Here is an 18,200-nt window from a genome sequence, read left to right as displayed (position 1 = left end):
AGTCAGAAGTTTAAAAAATTAAGAAAGGCTGTAGACATCCAACACCTTAAAACAATTAACCTATCCTGACTAAGTGGTGCATATTTCAGGGAACCCGCACTGATTTCCAAAATATTACCAAGGGAAGTGACAGCAGCGCATTTAATCAGTTATGATCCACAGCATGACATTCTACCGTTGGTGTTAGCAAATTGTCATTACTCTTTTGAGATGGGCAAAGGAACGAAAATTGAGTATGACTTTACTGGCTTAGAAAGGCAACTTATGGACAGGTTCCTGTTCTCAAAGTCCAAGATAGATGTTGGTCGGGTTTTGAAGGTAATAGATGTTGTTGATTTAATAGTTATCACCAACGCTTTCCCCAAGAAATTTCCAGTTGAAGTTGGATGGTATAAGGGTTACCTAGCGTCGCTCCATAAGTGATTATTTATAGACAGACAACAATCTTTGTGTCATTAGTTGGCATACGTTTTACCTGTTCAAAATATATCAGGTAATATAATACAATGCCGGTAATAATTTATTTGTTAATTCGGATAATGATATAACATATTTCAGATTGACATGATGGTATACAGAACAGAGATAACAGATGCTTCTGTGTTTAAAAAACTTGAAGAGAAAATTCCACAGGTAATACTATCGGATTATGTAACTTTGTAATAAGTTGGACGTGATACCATATGACACAAATAGATCAAAATTAGACAAATAAAAGCTATCGTTTTCAAGCATCGCAGAATAACAAAGTCAGATGAATTGTGCACGATCGGGTTATGTCACCAAGGCTTTACTGTTGATAAAAGGTTGCTACACAAGAAATGTGGAAGCGTTTTGATAGAATTGGTCATGATTTGACACATTAATTTTAATATATCGAGTCTCACAAGCATAGGTCTAAACTTCGCTAAAAGCGCGAATGGTACGCGGTTCTACATATGTTTAAAATTGTGTCATAGGTTACGTTATTTGTTCCGGGTTTATTGCCGTTTTTCAACAGTTCTGTCAGTACACGCAAGATAATTCTTAAAAGGTGTGTGTCAGATGTCATTATTGATATCGTAAGGTCAGTGTGATTAAACTCCATTTTAGTCATTTTCTTTTAGATAAAACAGTTGCCGCAGAGAAAAGCCATTCGCAGAATAGTTGGTATTTTTCAGGTCGCATTAGATGCAACAGTAAAAACACAGATATGCAATGACATCAGACTTTTACCAGATCTGTGCCAGTCACTTACTAACCTTGATATTACCATTGGTTTCCTGAAATCCACAGGTGGTCAGCCAGAGCAAAACCTACATGATTTCATGGTGAAAACACTTCAAATGGACTTTTCAGTACTAAGTCGAAAAGTAAGAATTTTTGTTATCTGCGACATTTCCAAAATTGTTCCTCGAACCAGACTAACCACTTAACAACCAAAAAAGTTACGTACACAATAATTTGTCTTCGAAATTTAACACGAATTGAATTGGTTACTTGAAACTGTCATGATCCATTTTTGCAGTACAGTCAAATTACATTTTGAAGACTTTTTGCATAACTTATTTGGAGCCAACATGTATTATATAACTACTAATGTAACATGGTGACAAAAAGTAATTCGTCCATCATTTGTGAGTTTTTTTTTCGACTTTTATGAAACTGCTTTAATTTAACAAATGGCCGTAGTTACATATCTAGACCCGTGTGCAGAATGTGAATTGTGATTTTTTCTCTTTGTTATTTTTATAACATGGATCATATATGTTCACATTCAAAAGAGGATGGAAGGGCTAAGTTGAAAACGTTTTTCATATTGTTTTGTTTAATTTTGACACATTTTTAGATATTTTGTTTATACATGTAGATTGTTCTCTTTGAGACATATTTAAAAGTTTTGCTTGAATTGCCGGTCACAAACGAATGCGTGTTCCACAACATGTATACCGGTGTCTGATTTGTTTTTACAAAACGGTAGCCGGTAGCCAGGTTAAAGTCATGTCTTTAGCCATATTATCATATATAAAGAAATTGTAATCACTGACGTCGAATTACTTATGAAATTTAGCTACCTGTTTGGCTGTCGTTTTGAGACTGTCAATGAATTATACCAGATACAATTCCACGAGTTTTAACGTTTTGATAAATAGATTATCTACAGTCTCGCATATCCAAGGGTATGTTTTGACATTATCCATAAAGATGTATTCCTCTCTTTTACGAACTGCATGCAGTTGTTCAGTTTTTCTTGATTAATTATACAAGAGTTCCCATACTTTGTAATAATCAAAGCACTGAGAGGACTGATGTGGGCAGCGGTTAACAGCTACTGGTAATGGGCATGAACAGTTAGCCAAAGTTTGGTGGTTCTGGTTAAACTACTTTTGATTAATAAGCATTTTCAACCATTCTTTACCAAATCAAGGGGCAAAACTCTGCTTTTACTTAGTCAATGGGGATAAAATGATACTTGAGCAAAGCTCATGTGCTTATTGAAGATTTTGTGAGGTTTGGTCAACATTTCTTTCAATTATAAGCATTTTTTTAACAAATCAATAAGAAAACACTGTGATGTTTGGAGATTCTAGTTATAACAAGAGCTTGTAGAACACTTGCATGAAGTAACTGACAAGGAACAGAATTTATTGGTCACTGCACACTGGACATTTGACGTGTTGACCTCAAATCATAATTATGGGTCATTTACCAGTATTAAATGACTTCCGTATCAAATGTGATCTTAGACAAAAGCATTATCTAGTTTTCTGGAAAAATGTTCTACTGTCAATTTGATCTTGACGTTTGACCTACTGAACACAAAATCAAGCAGGGACAGGGGTCATCTGCTGGTCATGACAAATTTCCCGATCAACATTCATGTTCCTATCCCAAGCGTTATCCAGGTCTCATCCGAAAACCGATTGATCTACAGACCAACCAACATCCATCATCAAACAATAATATTTACAATATACCCATCCTCCTTCGAAGGAGGGCAATAAATTTTCAAACTAGAAGATGCCCATGTCTCACCCAATGTATAGTCGTAATAGGCAAGAAGTCAATAGAGGATAAGATCGAAAGACAAGAGACACTAATGTTTAGCTGCAATAGGGATCATCTACTTGACATGTTCAATCACGTTATGAAGTTTCAACAAGATTCTGGGTCAAGTGGTTCTCCAGTAAACCGTTTTCAATGTTCAGCCCCCTGTAACCTTGACCTTTAATCGAGTGAACCCAAAGTCAACAGGGGTCGTCTACTCTGCATGTCCAAACATCCTAAAATGTTACAACATTCTGGGTCAAGTGATTCTTAAGTTATTGATCAGAAAGAGTTTTTCCATCTTCAGGCCCCTGTGACTTTTCCCTTAAGTCAACTGACCCTTGAAACATAAAGGGTCATCTATTCTGTAATTTCTATCATGTGATTGAAGGTTCTGTGTCAAATTATTCTAAAGTTATTGGTTGAAAACTGCTTTCCATGGTCTGGTTCCTGTGGCCTTAACTTCGGATAAAGTGATTCAAAAATCAATAGAGGTCATCTACTCGTATGTCCAATCATCTTATGAAGTTTCAATATTCTGAGTCAAGTGGTTCTCATGTTGTTGTTGTTGTTTTTTTTAAGAAACTGGTTTCCATGTTCATGCACCTGTGATCTTAAGGGCTTGACAGGTGATTTTTTTTTCTTCTGTAACATCGCATTTTCATCATCGTACCATTGCGTTTTCACCATCGTGCCATCGCGTTTTCATCATCGTACCATCATACATCGCGGTTTAGGATTCAATTAAAAGTCACGATTGTCCAAACGGAACACCGTAATAACCGAATATTTACAATGATATTAAAGTGTTTTAAATTCAATTTTAAAACAACTACAACTGTCTTCAATTTCAGCACACATTGTGATCTTCAGGTTGCATTCAGTCATTTTTTCAGCTGTAGATTAATGTAATATGCATCATGATACAACATGCATGTTAGTGTTGTTATATTTTCTGGTTCTTTAGGATCATGGAGTCCATTGAACATATGTGTAATAGAGTTCTGCTTAAGCCGGTGCTAGGGGGCGTAAGGGGTGTTGCACATTTCATTCTCCTTGATTGTATTCTATGCTTCCAAAGGGTCTATTTACGAATTTTATTGTTAGAAATGCAAATATTGAAAATCGAAAGTTTTCTAACTTAGTTTGAACTGTTTCAAATGATTTCAATGCAGACTTCCGAAGCCCGCTACTGTTTAATTATCCGAGAAGAAATCGTACGCCAATTTGTGAATATTTCGGGACGAAAACATCGCGAATCTACCGGCAATTAAAAGGCGAACTTGTTTAAAATAATGTTTCTTTCGAATTAACTATATCCTTGAATGATATGACAGTCACAAACACCAGCTAGAATGTAAAACTAAATCAATTTGAATTGCATATGTTTGTATTTTCGGGAAACAGGTTTTTTTGCACTTATACTGCATTTTGTCACCAATACAATGTATTTACAGTTTAGTGTAAGTAAATGTTATAGGCGTCGCTGTACACACTGTTTAAATATTAATGAAGATAATTCATTTTCTAGTTCCACCATTTCATCTTGTTATAATGTTAGACATGATCTGTCATGCAGTTCAACTGATGTTATTTACTTAATAACATGTAATAATGTTTTAAACAGTATGTTGGACAAACGCACCAACAATGTTCACAAAGAATGAACAATCGTAGATTTGATATCAATCATTATCCAGAAACTACTACTATAAATGTTTCTGAACATTTTAATTCTCAAGGACATACTATCCAGGATTTCTCTTTTATGCCGATTGATAAAGTAACTAATCCTCGGAAAAGGCTTTTAAAAGAGACTTCCTGGATGTATCGTTTGGGCACTGTGTCTCCCCAAGGAATGAATTCAAAAATTCTGTATTAATGCCTTTCTGAAATACTTGTTATATACGTATATTTTATTACTTGTATGTATTCCATAATCAGTTTTTACTGGTGCCATTCCTTAATCATTGCACTTATACTGCATTTTTTCACTAGTATGTATGTATCATACTATGATCCTGTTTATGATTTTTACGCCAAACTTTTTGTTTAATTTTGACGTCGTCGTCAACGTCGTTTGACGTTGACGTCACTTCCTTTGTTATGTTTATTTTGAACCCTGAAGAAGACTAATGTAGCTGAAACGTTGGTTAAAAATAAAGCGACTTGTTTTAAAAAGTTTTTGTAGTTTTGACTACTTTTAATACTTATATCGGGAAACAGGTACGAATTTTTTGCCCCCTCCGTTACGGCTGCATTTTTTTCTTAAGTCGTGCAAGTAAAAAATCAATAACGTAAACATTATGAAAGGATTGTATCTTTCTCTAAGAAAAATAAATAAGATAACACCGCTTCCATTGAATTTCATGCAGTATATGTAGATCTACGCGGATGGTGCTGAAGTACTTCTTTTTGGTCACGTGATAAAGAAATATTTTGGTCATGTGATTAAAGCAAGTGTGCTCATTTTCATACGCTTTGTTTTTGTAATAAACTATAGATAACGACAACTATATACTTAAGCAATGTATTTTTTTATAAAGTTGAATTTCAGAAGCTTTCTGATAGTTAAACGGACTTGAATTACGTAAAATTTATTGAGCACATGGAACTACTTGTTCTTCGGTTTCGGATAAGAAATTTCGTCTGTAAATTTGTGGTATGATAAATATGTGGTCACGCTTCGCTGCCCACAAAAATGCATGTGGTTTAATTTAATGTAAAATATTTTTTATCTAAGTCACTCTACGATATGCCTGAAAGTATTGTTGCTAATTCCCGGCTCCACAACCCCCTCCCTCATGGACAAAACGAACAATTTGACGGCTCAGATAAATCCTGTTAATTTATCAGTTTATCGAACAAACATCTGGAGAAATAACTTATGGGGACTCTTACATTTTTTATTACAACATCTTTACTTTTGAATGAACGTCTGTTCTTAGTTATGACACAATATGTTTCTCATACGATCACAGGCACAACAGGTGTGTCAGTTCCGGCACGTGAAGTCTCTGTGGCTGCTTCTGTCACTCCAGAAAGCAAAGACAATGACTGAATCAGACCAACATAGTACGGTAAGTGCTGGCAAGTCACCACAACCGACCAAGTTATGTATATTTACGGTACTTGCACGAAAGTTTTATAATCAGGCAGGAAATGCAATAGATAGACTTGTTGACACTTTTTGAACTGTCATGCTTTGTAGGATTTCAAAATGGCTTGTTATAAATTGTCACCATTACAAGGCGGTGTTTCATAGATCAGTTTGTTGTCTTGCCACAAGGATTGTAAAGTGTGAGTACGAACTATATCGGGTCATTTATGTGGACTGTAGGCGAAACGGCAATATCTGGTTCGTAAGGACGGACAATTCAATCGCGTTACCCCGGGCATATAAATGTAATATACTAGTAATAAGATATTTAAACAATATTACCTGTCCGTGTCAGATTACCTCTAGAGATCTGTAGTATTGGCATTGGTTGCACGTGACACACCATCTTAATATGGTGAATGTTTGTGTCGGGCTATTTGAAAATCCGTCAATAAATAAAACGTTATAGCCTGGACCTTAAACCTTTGAATTCTTGGTATGGTATATACAATGTACTTGATCTTTGATATAGGGTTCTGGTTGCTTAAATTCAAGGTATATCTTAGAGTTCAGTGATTTTATGTCATTTTATTTTCGTGTGTTAACTTTGTTTGCATCGATAGGTTGATCCGGTCTATAATTTCTTTATAAAATTCTGTATAACAAAGTAAAATGTCCCATAAAAGCCATAGAGCCCTTGCCGGAAGGTCAATGTTGTATTTGTGGTACCGTCTTTATATTCGGTTGTCAAAGTGCTATTACTGACATGAAACAAATGTCTGTGTCCTAGCATGACCTAGGGTGGGCATCTCTGTCCTGTGGACATGTTTCCAGACGATCTAAAAACGTTTGCTGGATTGACCGTAATCATGTGATACAGGTTATATTTGATTTCGTAGTAAAACTGTCTCAGTTATATTTATTATGCAGTTATCAAGATGGTATCACTTTTTCTTGTTTTGTGAACTTATGTGCTAATAAATAACCACTGGTCGTCCACACTACATAAACGAAAACGTTGCAGGCCCGGTTTGAATTAGCCTATTCATGAACGGTAGTGGAAATGCAAGCTACCGTCAACGTTTGAGCAGACCTCAACATTTACAAATACCGAAATAAAATAAAATTAGAGTGGTGTATTCATACGGCGGTGTACATGGAACACTTAATGATACACAGGGTTGAATTCCAAGAAAAACGGCATATGGCTCCAAGTTAAAATTCATTAGAATTTAGCTAAGATTCATTAACATCACGTTACCGTTAATTATAATATGTATCATTATCCAAAATCTATTTTTGTAAAGAAAACAGTTCTCACTTATGATTTATTCATTTTGGCATTTTGATACGTTCAGGCTGTATTTGAGAGTGTTTCACAAGAATTCCATGAAGATCTACCTGAAGAGGTGTTGACAACTTTCCACGACTACACGAAACAGCTCACTATAGATAAGCTGACGCAATTGGTAGAAGCTATGCACGAATTTATTCTGCTGGTCGTAGCTGTAAAACAGAATATGGACGACAGTGACGCCATGAATACAACGGAAAACAAGTATAGTTTAATGATTGTGCCGAAAACTTGGTCACGATAATGAATGCTCTTCTTTCACGTCTTTTTATGTCTTTTAAATAATGAAGTGCAAAAGAAGAATTCCTGAAAGTATTGAGGACATCAAACGCTACAAGTATCGCAAAGCATGCTGTATGTAAATTGAAATTGACGTGTAAATTTTCTTTTTAAGTTGACTTTGTTTCCATCAATTAATTTTTATCATTGAATTTCAAAACTGTCATACAGTACCAACATAACGTTTGTTTGATGTGTTTCAGGGTTGGTGAGTGGTTGTTTGGATATCTAGATAGCCTTGACAACCCTGGTATTGATTTGGCAGTGCTGACAGATTTCCCGGTTGAACTCCTCTTCAGACAAAGCATAAAAACATGGATAATAGCATACAGGAATTTAAAAGTTAAAGAGTCGGAGGCGTTTAAACGGTTTTAATGTTGGACTTGAGTGAGATATATATAGTAGTTTTACGAACTTTTGAGCAATGTTGTGGTTAAAAATAAAACTTTCTCGACTGTTCGCCACGATCGGCTGAACAACAAATAAGATTGGCAGTTATATTTTTATAAAAATGTTTAACTTTATGTGAAACTTTTGACAAATGTTTATTCTATGTTTAAACAGCATCCGTTATCTCCGTACTTGATACTGAAACTTGTTTTCCTTGGAGTGTTTTTTACACCTTTTATACAGTTTTTGTGACATATATTAGTTATTAGTTTGTGCCTTTTTGTGTTTGCCTCGAATACACCATTTTTTTCCATCTGTATTCCCCATTATTGTTGCTACATTGAATGACCATATAGAGCTTCTGCATAATTACTAGAATGGGTGGTATGGGTTTTGCGCTTGTAAATGTATCGTTGAATTAACAGAAGCAAAGTTTTTTAAAGTTAAGTTATTACTTGTTTTGATTACTAAGGATAAAAAAGACAGACCTGTATTACAGCTGGAATAGGTATCTGTGTCGGATCTTATTGCATATTGTGTATTTGCAATAGTACGTGTAGAGTTTTCGTTTCAATGTACATTCTATTCGTGGCTTGTTCGGTTGATTCACTGAATATGTTCATATAGTTAGTTAATCCAAAGTAATGCTAATTAAAAGAATTGATATAATGAAAAATACACGTATTGTATCGTTTCATAAACTTGTTACTTAACCAAAATGGAAAGAAAGTTGCAGAACTGAGAACTCATTTTCTTGTATACACGGAACCATTTTCCAAATTGGTAGTTATCCACACACAGCAAAATTTATGCTTTAGTTATACACCAGGCTTTGATGTTTTATGCATAACTTGATACAAAGCTTATTGCTTAGGATTTTGCAACCGCGGACTACTTGTGTTCATATTGTTTATATACGTTATGTTTTGTTAAGACATATTACTTCCATGTTTTAAGCATATATGCCCCTTAATCAATGTTTCCTGGATGATTAAAGAGGCTTTGTATTTGAATTCATGCTTTTGACGACATACATATTTTTAGTTTGTATTACGTCTTAAGACTTAATGCGTTTTGCATTTTAATTAATACATCAAAATTTAGTGACTTATTAAACATGCATTGTTTTATCTTTTAAACTGGCATCTTGTGTATAATTGTAGTCGGTATTATGTAACCCCTATTTTATCAACGAAATGTGCCTTTGCCGGCTAATGGTACTTTGCGGAACGGAACGGAACGGAACAAGTTAAGAGGCACCCCACGGGGTATAATCAAAATGTAAAAAACAATGCTTTCAAACTAATCAGACCACCATCTCTGATAAAAAATAACCTATCGCTTTCGATTCATTGTCAAGGTTAGTCGCATGTTAGTGACAAATGAAGACTGTTCTTCTTTTCACTTATAGTTTAATTGTAGCTGTATCAATATAATTGTAACTCTATGTATTATCTACAGAATTTGAAACTGAGAATGCGTGTCAATGCTTGCAAAATGTATGAGCTGCAGAAGCAGTGCACGAAACTAGTCAGTTGGCTGTCTGTGGTACAAGCTAAAATCACATCAAGTAAAATATTTCTTGTTCCGTTCCGTTCCGCAAAATACCATTACCTATATAGCTAATGGTACTTCGCGAAACGGAACGGAACCAAGTCAGAAATAAAGCTCAGCTGCATCTAATGGTTATTTATTGATTTGTTTTGTGTTTAACGCCGTTTTTCAACAGTATTTCAGTCATGTAACGGCGGGCATTTAACCTAACCAGTGTTCCTGGATTCTGTACCTGTACAAACCTGTTCTCCGCAAGTAACTGCCAACTTCCCCAGATGAATTATCAGAAGTGGAGGAGGAATGATTTCAGACACAATGTCTTTTATCAAAGCGTCACGGAGAACATACGCCCCGCCCGGGGATCAAACTTGCGACCCTGCGATCCGTAGACCAACGCTCTCCCTACTGAGCTAAGCGGGCGGGCTGCATCTAATGTAGAACTGACTAATCTGAATATGGTATAAACATCAACAGAAGTTAAATCATAATGTGTCAGATGTAATCATTTCTTGAAGATTATAGCAAGACCGTTCTTCTTTTCACTTACAGTTTGTAGGTGTATACTTTTTACTCGGAGTCTATGTACTATCTACAAATTTAGAAACTGAGAATGTGTGCCAATGCTTGCAAAACGTATTTGTTGCAGAAGCAGTGCATGAAACTATTCAGTTGGTTGTCTGTGGTACAAGCTGAAAATATTTCTTGTTCCGTTCCGTTCCGCAAAATACCATTACCTATATAGCTAATGGTACTTTGCGGAACGGAACGGAACCATCAAAGAAAAGATCCCACATTCACCCCCACGTCATTACAATGACTGGCGCTAATTTTCCAGTACTGTTTACAAAGTCTTACCCCTGAAGGACAAATTGCCAAACTGAACAAACTAAAACAAGATTTCACATTCATCGGTGACATCATTACGATGAGCAGTTCTGATTTACAAACACCGGCGACAGAATACAACCCCTGAAAACGCCCTATTGATCAGTGCATATTGTAATGTTTGGTGCGGGTCTTAAGAAGACCTGCATAGTGCTATGGAAAACTGTTTTAGTTGTTTTGAACCTTGGTGGGCTTGACTAGTCGTTAAAGAGTTAGCTCCCTTAAATAGTTTCACGCCATTTGCAATGCTAACCTCGGCGAGGTTAATTTTTGTAATTTAGTCCATTTATGTGGCCCCTTGGTGTAAGTTATATTTCTTTTTGTTTTTTCCACGATAAAATGCATGTTTATGTTTAAAGATAAATTAAGATGAGCAAATTTCCGCATTATTAGACGCTATCTCGCATTATATTTTTATTCCTAACTAAACTGTACCCTACGGTATATAAATCGGTCCGGGTCATTAGATCATAATGCACTAAATGTTGCTAGAGATTGAATGGTGCTGTTTTAAAAGATTCGGTGTTAAATTACTGTGCTAAATGCTTAACAGACTAAAGGTTTTGTATTATTACAAGCAGGAAGGTTTAATACGTGTCAGTTGTTCCAGTTACAAGTATATTTATTTTTGTGAACCTTATATTTGTGATTAGTATGTTTTTTGTGTACTTTCAGCATTCACTCATTTTAATTAACCTTTAAACGTAAACATGCCTATTTCATTGTAGAAAAACAAAAATGTTCATTACTTACACCATAGGGTCGTATAAATGGACTAAATTCGCCCAGTAAAGCAAAGCAAATGGCGTCGAAACTATATAAGGGAGCTAACTCTTCAACGACTATGGAAGCCCATCAAGGTTTAAAACAACTAAAACCAAAGCATTATGTACGTCGTCTTAAGACCTGCACCAAACATCACACTCCAGAATATAGTAAAAAAAGTACACAACTGAAAGCACAAATTCAAATACACATTCTTTTGCTGCAAATCATCCATGATGTGACCCCCAACGCAAACTGTTACAATAATAATATGTTGAAATAGGCTTGAAAATTACGAAACCACTTGTTATAAATAATAACTACTATACGGAGTTCCGTTATTATATCATCAATTCACTTAATTGAAGTATTTGATAGTCCTATTAGAAAATAAATTTATCATTTTCCGTTCCGTTCCGTTAAATACCATTACCTATATGGCTATTGGTATTTTGCGGAACGAAACGGAACCAACAAAGAAAGTCATTTCGTTCATGGTTTACCCCATTTAAGTGACAAATATTTCCCCCGAAAAAACGTCCCACAGGTCGGCGCATGCATATTCTTGTGCTGCAAATCACCTATGAATTGACCATGACCCTAGCTGCAATGTTGTAAAATATGGCTTGAAAATTACGAAAATCTCTGTTATGAATAAAAACTAATACAATCGACATCGAACTTGCGACCATCTCTATTCAGCAAATTTTGTATTAAACGACCTGTCAAAAGCCCTCCCGAACGTTTCCAGTATATAAATTCATTCCATTAAAAGACTTCTACTAAACGACTAGCGACCACAATAATGTAGTCCCGACAGGTAAATTATTCGACAAAAGTATCTATTAAGCGATCGGGTATCAAAATTCTACCGCATTTCTTCATTTGTGTAATTAGCGAGTACGTTTTGCACGTGACTGAATGCAATTAACCTTTGTATCAGTAAAACTGACAAACAAACTAGCCATAATTTTCACGGTTTGTGGACTTGGAAAAGTGTTCACGATGTTAAAACAGATTTTGAAACACATAATACATGTATGTTCATAATAAATACAGTTACATTACCAGTTAAAATAACTTTCCTTTTCATCTGACTGAAATTCATTAAGAGACCATTCCATTAACAGACCACTTCTTAGCATTCCCTTGGGGGGTCTCTTAATACAATGTCGACTGTATACGGAATTCTATAATACCAAATATTAACTCAATTAAATTATTTTAATAGTGTCATTAAAATAAATCTATCCTGTTCCGTTCCGTTCCGTTAAATACCATTACCTATATGGGTATTGGTATTTTGCGGAACGGAACGGAACCAACTTAAAAGATATCACTTTCAACTGTAACTTCAGTATAATGACCTGCTTTTATTTTGTAAAACTGTTGACAGAAGTTTGCAACACTTTTGACAATTTTTTTTCTCATTAAAACGCTTTACAAATGAATGCATATTTCTGTACTATAAACCACCCGTGGTGTACGTACAGCAACAGTATTTCGTGTCAAAGAAAAAGTTTTTGATTTAATACAAGAAATTAAGTTGAATAAACTACATAGATATGCTTCCATAGTTATTATACAGATCTAATTCGGTTCCTGCGACGTTTCTGCGGGTACGTGTTTTAGTTATGTGTTAAGGATTTAAGAATATTCGACTCGTATATAATTTAATCAAGTAAAATGAACACTGTCGTTTTTTTCAACTTACATGAGGAAAATATTTCATTACATATTTAAATAAAAAAAATCACCGAAAATATGAAAAATGGAACCCTGTAAGGCCTGAAAAAATTACTTGTTTCCGCTAACGGCTCTGAAAAAAAAATAGGGTAGGTAGGTAGACCAATTTTGTTTGTTTGTTTGGGCATCAGACTATGTGAGAACTACTTAAAGTTTCTTGTTATATCTTAAACTTTATTCAGTATGTAAAATTTATTTAAGTGTTCCTATATTATAAAAGATAATTAAAAAGGGCATCTTTGTACTAGTTTCAGGGGTGTTAACGGAAAACTTTGAAAATCTTTTTGTCCAAAACCACAAGGTATAGAGCCTTAATATTTGGCCTGCGGTATCATCTAATGGTCCTCTATACAGATTGTTCAAAATATGCCCCTGGGATGAAAAGAGGCCCCATCCCGGTGGTCCCACGTTTTACATAGACTTATATAGAAAAAAACTTAAACATTGTCTTGTCTGAAACCAAAAGACCTAGGCCTTTGATATTTAGTATGTAGCATTGCCTTTTGGTTCCCTACCAAAATTATTCAAATTAAGCCCCTGGGATGAAAAGAGGTCCCGCTTTGGGGGTCTCAAGTTTTACATAGACTTACATAGGAAAAAACTTTTAAAAATCTTCTTGACTGAAAATTCAAGGCCTAGGCTTTTGATATTTAGTATGTAGCATTGCCTAGTGGCTCTCTAACAAGATTACTCAAGCTATGCCCCTGGGGGTGGGGGGAAAGAGGCCCCGTTCAGAGGGTCATGTAGTAATATTCAAGTAATGATTAAATCTCGCACATTATGATTTAACTTCTGGTGATGTTTATAACATATTCAGATTAGTCAGTTCTACATTAGATGCAGCTGAGCTTTATTCCTGAATTGGTTCCGTTCCGTTCCGCAAAGTACCATTAGCTATATAGGTAATGGTATTTTGCGGAACGGAACGGAACAAGAAATATTTTGCTTGATGTGATTTCAGCTTGTACCACAGACGACCAACTGACTAGTTTCAAGCACTGCTTCTGCAACAAATAAGTTTTGCAAGCATTGGCACCAGTTCTCAGTTTGTAATTTTGTAAATAGTACATAGAATCCGAGTAACAAGTATGCACCTACAATCTGTAAGTGAAAAGAAGAAATTTCTTTCTGTAATCTATAAGTAATGATTACATCTGACACATTACGACTGAACTTCTGGTGATGTTTATAACATATTCGGATTAGTCATTTCTACATAACATGCAGCTGAGCTTTATTCCTGACTTGGTTCCGTTCCGTTCCGCAAAGTACCAATAGCTATATAGGTAATGGTATTTTGCGGAACGGAACGGAACAAGAAATATTTTACTTGATGTGATTTCAGCTTGTACCACAGACAACCAACTGACTAGTTTCGTGCAATGCTTCTGCAGCTCATACGTTTTGCAAGCATTGACACGCATTCTCAGTTTCAAATTTTGTAGATAGTACATAGGGTTACAATTATATTGATACAGCTACAATTAAACTGTAAGTGAAAAGAAGAACAGTCTTCATTTGTCACTAACATGCGACTAACCAGGACAATGAATCGAATGCGATAGATTATTTTTTATCAGAGATGGTGGTCTGATTAGTTTGAAAGCATTGTTTTTTACATTTTGATTATACCCCGTGGGGTGCCTCTTAACTTGTTCCGTTCCGTTTCGTTCCGTTCCGCAAAGTACCATTAGCCCCTTTGCCAAAGCCGTTTCGTCTCATGCTGATATTGTTCAGATATTTTTCTTTGGTGTTGATAGTGTTTGAAAAGTTTAGATGATAATCTAATTAAGTTATTGCTAGATTATTTATTTTTTGCGTATAATCTGTAATATGATCGTTTTTGTTCTTCATATTGTTCTTTATATTGTTATCTCCACTAATGTGGTTTTCAGTTCTGATTTTAAGAAAAGTACGAATGAGCATGTACGTATACCCTGTGCGTTGTCAGTAAGATCAGATTGCTATATGGACGAATGCTTTCAAATTATCGAACGTCTTAAACATTCGCGTTCTTGATTGAATTAGGTTCGATTGTGTTTTATCCACACGTTTGTATCTTACTGTACACTGGTTCAATAGCTCTATGCTTTTGGTGAAATTTTCTTACATATAAAAATACGATAATGTCTCTAATTTTAAGAATGTCTTGAACTGAAGGTTTCAGTATATGTAGCTCGTTATATAAGGTTACTTATCTCAGTCAAGATTATGCATGTATTAAGGGGGTCTCCGTGGCCGAGTGGTTAAGGTCGCTGACTTCAAATCACTTGCCCCTCATCGATGTGGGTTCGAGCCTCACTCGGGGCGTTGAATTCTTCATCTGAGGAAGCCATCCAACTGGCTTACGGAAGGTCGGTGGTTCTACCCAGGTGCCCGCTTGTGATGAAATAATGCACGGAGGGGCACCCGGGGTCTTCCTCCACCATTAACCTATCATGTGTCAGTGCGACGTTAAATCAAAAAAAAAAAAATACATGTATTAACTAAGTACAAGATAAGTTAGTTCGTTTGTTTCAACCTTTTTTTACGAGTGGGTAGATGTAACAAACACTATTTTTTCTAAAACCAAGCTCGGGATGATAATATTTTCTCGAAAAACTATGTATTTAAAAAGTTTAAAGTATCTATTCTCATTTAATCCAACATTTTTTTTGGTTACAAAAATAAACAAATAGTTTTGCTTGCTCTTATAATTTGCTATTAATTATGAGTTGTGGTTTATTTTACCCCAATAAATCTTGTCTGATACGTCAGTTATTTGTTTCTTTATTGTTCTGTTTATCCACACACGATTTCCTATATAGAATGTACATCATTGTCCCATACATTTGTAATAGTACAATTTGTTCATGTCATGGAAATAATTGAATTAAATATAATGGTGTAAGCTGAATAAAGTATTCAGATTTCCTTTACCATAACGTACTGACATTTCATCTAAATATGATCATTTGATATATTGTTATAATTTATGATGAATAGTAAGTGAAACACCTGTACTGATTTGAGAGAATGCGAAATTGTTCTGAATTAAACTCGGAGAAGTGTCGCCAAAAACAAAAAGAAAGATACGTTTTAATGCGCCCGTTTAGAAAAACGGGACGATTTATATAAAGGCGCGTGCATCTGTCCGAGACCATATTTGCATAGGTGGCTATAGGCACAATAGGTAATTGTACTTTTTATACGCCCGTCTTTGAAAGAGCGGGGCGTATTATGTGAACACCCGTGGCGGGCGGGTGGTCAGCGTCCAAAGCATGTCCGCTCTCTAAGTCGAACAGTTTTAATTGGATCTTCACCAAACTTGCTGACAATGTTTGTAGGCACAATATCTCGGGCAAGTTCAATAACCAGCAGCCAGATTGCCCAAGGCATTCTTGAATTATGGCCAATGAATTACTAGAAAAACTGCGAATTTAGCCTAATCTGTTCTTTAAGTCGAAGACTTTATATCCGATCTTCACCAAACTTGCTGACAATGTTTGTGGGCATAATATCTCGGCCAGATTCGATAACCAGCCAAATCGCCCCAGGCACTCTTGGATTATGGCCCTTGAATTACCTAAAAAACTGCGAATTTAGCCTTGAGTCGAACAGTTTTCATAAGATTTTTACCAAACTTGCTGACAATGTTTGTGGGCATAATATCTCGGCCAAGTACAATAACCACCCAAATCACCCCAGGCACTCTTTGATTATGCCCCTTGAATTAGGCAAAATTCGGTGACGGGCGTATTTTGTGACAGTCTGGCACTCTTGTTCAATGATGTCATTCATTTCATATGGCTTTTATGTGGCTTTGACGTGGCTAACAAAAGAGTACCCACATAAATACCCAAATGTAGGAACGTTCGTCTGTACGTCCGTCATAATTTGTGTCCGGAGTATAACGTTGTAACCATTTAGGTAATAGCTTTAAACTTGGCATATAGGTAGATGGCGCAGAAGGCTTGTATCAGCTCTTTAGATCAAAGGTAAAACTGAGCTTAAGGGTCAAAACTGTCCATCATATTGTGTCTGACAGAGCATAACTAAATAATCATATAAGGCATTGACTTCAAACTTGGGATGTAGTATAAAATGACGGTATAAAATACTGAATAAGAAACTGTATTCACTAGAATAAAAGGAAAGGGAGAAGAAATGAAGAGAAAAAGCTCAGCTGCCCCCAACCACTCCTAGCTTATATACTTAACAGTCTTGTTGTCTGGAGAGAGAGACAATTGTCAGAACAATGTTGTGGTCAGATCGCAAGTCAAGTAAACCTATGGCTCCCAAGGATAAATTGTTGGACAGCTGTGAAGATTTGTCTGTTGTCAGTATCAGACAGAGAAGTATCACCATAAAGCAAGGTGTTAACAGTGACAGGCTAGGTGAAAATACCAACAGAAGTTAACATAACATGCCGAGGAAGGTAATACAATCTACATTCAAGTAAAAAATGTGAGCTGGTCTCGGGTTGACCGCACTGACAAAGCGGAGAGTTCACAATATTTCGTAAGAACAGATGATAATTAAGTCCACTGCATTTCATACGAAGTCTAGCATGTAGAATTTGTACTTTTCTACCTCCACTATAATAATAAGAGGAGGTTTGACGTTGGTTGGCCTTTAGACGCCTCTTCAACTCCCTAAGCGAAGGTGCTTTCTTGATATCATCCGAAAGATCGTTCCATTCGCGTTCAGTCAAAGGAAGAAAGGAATTGAAGTACTGCGTTGTGCGAGATGCCGCCAAGCGGAGATCACCGGAATTACGAAGGCTGTAGTTGGAAACTGAATTAACAACTGGTGGGACAAGACCAATCAGGTACGAAGGAGCGGTGCCTCTGCACATTTTGAAAAACATAATAATTCAGTGGTCGCGCCTATCTGCAAGTGTTTTCCAATTCACTTCTTGTCTTAAGTCTTGCAGTGATACTAACTTGGTGGCTCCAGTTACGATTCTGGCACACTCATTTTCAATTTTGTCAAGTTGTTCCTTTTCATATCCTGTGCAATTGTTCCAGATTATATCTGCATATTCCAGAATCGGCCGTGTAAAGGGTAAATATATCGTTTCAAGAGATCTTCGATCTAAGACCATTTTCAGCTTGCCAT

General features: G+C 35.9%; 1 protein-coding gene across 1 annotated transcript in view; it reads left to right on the top strand.

Moving 5' to 3' along the window:
- LOC123550958 (E3 ubiquitin-protein ligase rnf213-alpha-like) overlaps positions 1–15,856 on the top strand; it is a 48,839-nt gene extending 32,983 nt beyond the window's left edge. The window contains exons 28-33 of the mRNA XM_053540380.1: positions 90–318; positions 559–633; positions 1,161–1,352; positions 6,009–6,107; positions 7,486–7,685; positions 7,964–15,856. Coding sequence (XP_053396355.1) covers positions 90–318; positions 559–633; positions 1,161–1,352; positions 6,009–6,107; positions 7,486–7,685; positions 7,964–8,135 — 967 coding nt within the window. The 3' untranslated portion in view covers positions 8,136–15,856. The remainder of the gene's footprint in view (positions 1–89; positions 319–558; positions 634–1,160; positions 1,353–6,008; positions 6,108–7,485; positions 7,686–7,963) is intronic.
- Positions 15,857–18,200: the final 2,344 nt, after the last annotated feature.

This window comes from Mercenaria mercenaria, chromosome 4, assembly GCF_021730395.1.
Source record: "Mercenaria mercenaria strain notata chromosome 4, MADL_Memer_1, whole genome shotgun sequence".
NCBI lineage: Eukaryota > Metazoa > Mollusca > Bivalvia > Venerida > Veneridae > Mercenaria > Mercenaria mercenaria.
The sequence above is the reverse complement of the archived record's forward strand: the minus strand, read 5'-3'. Positions and strand labels throughout refer to the sequence as shown.